Here is a 6000-nt window from a genome sequence, read left to right as displayed (position 1 = left end):
CTGATTCATGGCAAGCCTTGGAGGGAGAGAAGCAGAGCAGCAGCTGCATGCTCAGGGGAGGAGACTGAGGCAGAATGGAGGTGAGCTGGGGGAGCTATTCCTCTCCCTAACCCAATATAACGCAGTCTTACCTATACGATGGTAAGATTTTTCAGTTCCCAGGGACCACGTTATATCAGGGTAGAGGTGTATTTCTTGTTTCTTTCATACAGTGCAAATATTTGTAATAAAAAATAAATGTAAAGTGACCACTGTACCCTCTGTAGTCTGTATTGTAATTGAAATAATTGAAAATGTAGAAAACATCCAAAAATATTTAAATGAATGGTATATTATTAACAGCACGAATATACGATTTATTTTTTTAATCACTTGACAGCCCAAATTATATTATTCACTAATGGAAAATGTTTTACAGGTATGTTAAATGAATTATTGCATTCATTATAAGTGAAGAAACCAGAATTTATTTTTAACAGCAAGATATGGGCGATCAAGTATTTGAGCCCAGCTCAAACAAAACTTCACCCTGCAACACTAAGTTCCTACTGCCAATACAAAATAATACTTGCGTATTTTCAAATATATCAATGAAAAAACAAACCACAATACATTAATTTTAGAAATAACCACCTATGCACAAAAATATCTAAGTGTGTATGCAAATGTATATACATACAACATTTAGCAATCTTTTTTTTAACCCATTGCAACTCTTGAGACAACCTCAACCTGACTCAGCAGTAAAAAGTAAGAAGAGTCCAGATGCTGTGATATGATAGCTAATTAAGAAATGTCATTCTGTTCTATGTAATTGAAAATTAAAAGCATTATCCAAATGATCTTCAATAATTCACAAATATACTAAATGTACCCAACTCAAATCCAAATCAGATATTCATCCTATTCTTACTAAAAATGGAGACTTGTGTAAAAAGCAAATGCATACCTACCTCCCCAATATTTGGCTGAAATAATCAATTTTTTATACTGGCAGTGTTCGGTCTTATTTGCATCTTAGTCCAGGGACACTGTGTATGTTGATGCTTTCGGAAATTAAACATATTTCCAACTGCAAGTATTTTTGTTTACTATGACTGTAAAAATGTGATTGGAGGATGCCTCGAGAGTGTGTTACTCTGTTACTGTAAAAGCATTCTTTTAACTAGTTTTTTAATTTTCTATGAGTTTATCGTATACAGTACAGTAACTCCTCACTTATCATCCCAGTTAACATAGTTTCCTTATTAGGTCGCTGACCTATTAGTAAACATACTCTTTTAAAGTCCTGCAATGTTCCCGTACAACGCTGTTTGGCTTCCCCCGCATCATTGGTGAGTACAGTATGAAATTGTTTAAAATTATTTTAAAAACATACTGTATATGTATATAATGTTTTTATCTGGCAAAAAAAATTTCAGTGGAACTAAGCCCCACCATTTACATTAATTCTTATAGGGAAATTGGATTCACTTAACATTACATTTTTCAAGAATATAATAACTAGGATGTTAAGTAAGGAGTTACTGTACCACACAGGATATTGTGAGTGTTTATAAAATACTGAAGATCCTCTGATGATCCAAGAACTATCATTTGTAAGATAGAAGAAAAAATCTAGATTAAAAAAATTATGTATTTGCTGCATCTGTTTGCAACATCTGATGCTGTCCTCTCTTTTCTGAATTACTGGGAACCCTTAATTTTGCTGCTGCTGCTTTGCTAGAAATCCTTCCAACAGATATGTATTTCAAGCAAAGATACGTTTTTATAGCAAAGATAATGTGGTATAAGAAGTGAGGTTTTTTGGTATTTGTAGGATGGTTTGAGGGATTCTTCAAAATATTGTGTGTGATTAATGCAGTACTTGATACCTGCACTAAAAATTAAGGTTATTTATGGTAGAGAATAACCATAACGTGAAGCTGATTTATTTCTAAGACTTACCATAAATTTACTTGTAACTTTCAAAAAGGCACCAACACTGAACTGCAATTTTATTGTTTAACTTATATGCTATTGTCTCAAAGTTATGGATGATTTTTAAGACAGTGGTAATCTGCACATTTACTAGAAGGTTCTGTGCTAAATTTAGTTTCATGATCAGCAAGTAAAATTCGCATGTTCTTTATTTAGTCCATATAATACACCGTTTTTAGAATTTTAAAATTAGATAAAAGAGCATAATAAATGGCAGGTGTATGAAGGTTGTTCTTCATAAACAATGTCAGAACAAAATCTGAATTACAAAATGTTAAAAAATATGTAGGTACATTTGAACTTAACATTTTACTAAAACAAAGTTACAGATATTGTCTAATGAAAAATAATTGTGCCACTTACCTATTTTTGCTGTTTCTAGGAACTTTTTATTCTGTACATAGGACCATTCTGTACAAAATATGAAGTCTACATTTTATTACTTATTACCATAAAACAAAGTACAATTTATGTACAATATTAAAATAAAGCCATACTAAAGCCACACTAAAAAGACACTTGTAATATTACTTTTGACATTCCTGATGTACAGATGTAATTTTGGAGAACATGGAAAGGTCTCAAAGAACTTTATGAAGAAGAACAGCCACCAAAATTCTACTTTATTTTTACTTTTTATTTTGGATGTAGTAGTTTGAGTAGTTTAGTACATGACTATACAAAATATATAAATGGTGGTAACAAACAAGCCAAACAATCAGTGCTGATAATTTTTGGAATACTGTCTAGGCAAATATTCTATGGCCCAAAACCTCAAATGTGAATTTCTGACAAACTTTAATTACAAAAAAATTGTATTCCCCCCCTTTTTTGGTGAATGTTTATCTTCAGTAAAGAACAGAAATAAAATCTAGACAGTAAAAGATGTTCTTGTACGTTGAGCGTTACACAATCAAACACTGATATACAAGTTTTTTTCCTAGGGTAAAATAAGAGTACTTCTTTCCAGAAACCTCTTGCACAAACATATTGAACACCCAAAATCATATTATTTGATAATTTACCAGCTAAAGATGGAAGTTCAAACAATGGTATATCAAAATACACAGACATTGCTTTATACAATTAAAAAAGCACCCTTTTTCCCTCAAAAGGAGAAGGCATCTTTAAACTTTATCATAATGTTTATCATAATGGTAAAGCATATTCTCTTTCAAGTTTTACAGGAAGCGTTTTCACACACAGTGGACTTTTCCACTTGAAGCTTCAGGTGATTTTTCAATTTAGGTGTTTTTGTTTATTTGTTTGTTTGAGCAATAATTCCCACCCAGTGAAATGACTTTTTTTTCCAATAGACAATGTAATAAAGATTGGAAATTGTATTTTCACTATAACCAGCAGACAGCAGGCACTACATGTGCACAATGTTATTATGAATGTCTGCTTTGCACAATATTTTTATGGATGCAGGAGATCTCTTTTTTGAAAAAAATAAAACTATTTTTAAAGAAGCCACATTTTTATCTTTTTATGCATCAAGACATTAAACATTAAAGTTATATTATGTTACTGCCAGAGACAAAAGAAACTAGTCACCCATTTATAATAGCAGAACACATCTCAAACAGCTCTTAAGCAGGATAAGTAAGTCAAAATACTGGCCACCCTGAGAGAAATGAAATATTGAAGACAAAGCACTATATGTTGAAAGAGATTTTCCGCCTGTGCTTTTCCATCTACAACAAAAAGCTCACTACATGCAAGTAATCTTGTGGAAAATATAGCAGCATTTGAAGATCATCAGCAACTCAGATGCATTTTCATTTTACTTGTGAGGTGTATTTGTAATATATGTGCTCTTTACAACACAAAAAAATATATTCATGTAAAACTAACGGTCACTGTTGATTTATCAGCTCTTAAACTCACATCTTTTACCTGTTTTTACTTTATAATACAAGCTATCGGTGTTGTGTTTCACTGAAAGGCAACAATGTTTGTCTGTCTGAGAAGACTAATGCAACTTAAATGACATCATGATATCTGCCACAGAATATTGAACTCTTAGAGCCCAAGAAAAAATGCTGAGTATTAAAAGCTCAGATAAGAGAGAAACAGTGTTTTACTAAACTGAAAACAAGGAATGAAAATAAAAATATAAATATTTTTATATTCAATTTATTCCCAGTCAAGGTAGATAAATTTTCATTTTTGGAAACAAATTCTTCTACCAGTTGACTTCTGGAATACTGGTGCTGTATTACATACTAAAGACTGGAAAATATGGCTTTAAATACACGTAAAGTACTAGGACATGGTATATATGTCTTTATCCTAAGTAAAGAAACAATTTACAGAACTTTTAGAAAGCAACCGTGATTGAGGACTGTCATGAAGTTACCATTTTATAAGCTGTGTTTTATAATAGGAAAGTAAAGAACTGCATATTTTCAAAACTGCTGGTATATTACAAGACAATAGTAATGTGGAAACAATTTCAAAGTTGAGAAGTCTTAGAAAAACATGTAATAGTTAAACCCGAAAGAATTTTGCTTTTGAAAACAGTGTTATCATAGTACCAACTATTAGTCATTCAAATGACTTCAATTCTGGTGGAAATAACTTACAGAATATTATTCTCAAGTACTACTATAAAACTATTCATTTTACCAACTAACTGGTACTATGACAACACCGCCAGAAAAACGTGGCCATCTAATACTAGTCAACCCATGGTTCTGCATATGGAATCAAGTAATTTACCATTGTTTGAACTACTAATCTTGAGCTGCATACTGTATTAAGTTATTGCCTTCAGAACTGGGTTGAAGAAAGCTTTGACTTTTGTGTAACTGATTGGTATGGCACAAAAAAGTAAGTTCTCTACTGTAGAACTGAGTCCAGAAAAAAGTTTTCCTCCAAAATAATATTTCACTGTAATAGTCTAATGCCCATCGTGTGATATTAGCTCATCAGCTCTGCAGTGGGATTCCAAGGCTTTCATGGTGTAGATATCCTGAGGCAGTTCTGACTTGCGTCGCATAAGAGGACGATCCCTTTTCTGATCTCTCTGTGCCTGAAATCAAAATGCAAAACAGTTGGCCAAAGAAGTTATTTGCCCAATACAAACTAATATTCAAGAATCTTTGCTCTTGTTCCTATGTACATGTACTTTAGGAAGAGGGTTAAAATTTGTGTTGCAAATGTTTGCCATATTTCCTTCCTACCCCAACTATCCACACATTGTTTTCAGTCGAGACTATTTTGTTAAGCAAAAAGAGAAGATCAAATATTGCTTTATAACAAGTCCATCTAAAACATTTTTAGCTTTATTAGTAAAATTTTATTCCCCCAAATTATTGTCTTTGCTTCTATATGATGCAGTTGCTGATCTACCTTCTCCATACCATTTGTTATTTTGTATATCCTTATGTCTTCTCCTTAAGGTAAACAGTCCCAATCTTTCTTCATGGGAGTTTTTCCACACCTCTAATCATCGCACATTTCTGAACCTTTGCTAATTCTGACATGTCCTTTTAAAGAATGGGTGACAGAACTGAATACAGTATTTCAGATAAGGAAATATCTTTGATTTATAGAACAGCATTATAAAATATTCTCCATCCCATTTCTTATGCACCCTAATATTTTGTTTGCTTTTTTGACAGGTTTCAGAGTAGCAGCCGTGTTAGTCTGTATTCGCAAAAAGAAAAGGAGTACTTGTGGCACCTTAGAGACTAACAAATTTATTTGAGCATAAGCTTTCATGAGCTACAGCTCACTTCATCGCATGCATCCGATGAAGTGAGCTGTAGCTCATGAAAGCTTATGCTCAAATAAATTTGTTAGTCTCTAAGGTGCCACAAGTACTCCTTTTCTTTTTGCTTTTTTGATCACTGTGGCATATTGAACAGAGGTCTTCATTCAGCTGTCCTCAAAAATGCTGTATTATTCTCGAATTGTTACAGCTAACCAGAATCCAGTAAGATGTGAGAATAGTTAAAATTGTTCCTTCCTATGTGCACTTTACATTTGTCAACTTTGAATTACACCTGCCAT

General features: G+C 32.6%; 1 protein-coding gene across 1 annotated transcript in view; it reads right to left on the bottom strand.

Moving 5' to 3' along the window:
- Nucleotides 1-447: 447 nt before the first annotated feature.
- The window catches only part of PPP2R5C (protein phosphatase 2 regulatory subunit B'gamma), a 197822-nt gene continuing 192269 nt past the window's right edge, over nucleotides 448-6000 (bottom strand). Inside the window, 1 exon segment of the mRNA XM_038405255.2 lies at nucleotides 448-5017. Within this exon segment, the coding sequence (XP_038261183.2) occupies nucleotides 4886-5017 (132 nt within the window). The 3' untranslated portion in view covers nucleotides 448-4885.

This window comes from Dermochelys coriacea, chromosome 6 (assembly GCF_009764565.3).
Source record: "Dermochelys coriacea isolate rDerCor1 chromosome 6, rDerCor1.pri.v4, whole genome shotgun sequence".
Lineage (NCBI taxonomy): Eukaryota > Metazoa > Chordata > Testudines > Dermochelyidae > Dermochelys > Dermochelys coriacea.
This window is presented reverse-complemented; position numbering and strand designations above follow the sequence as displayed.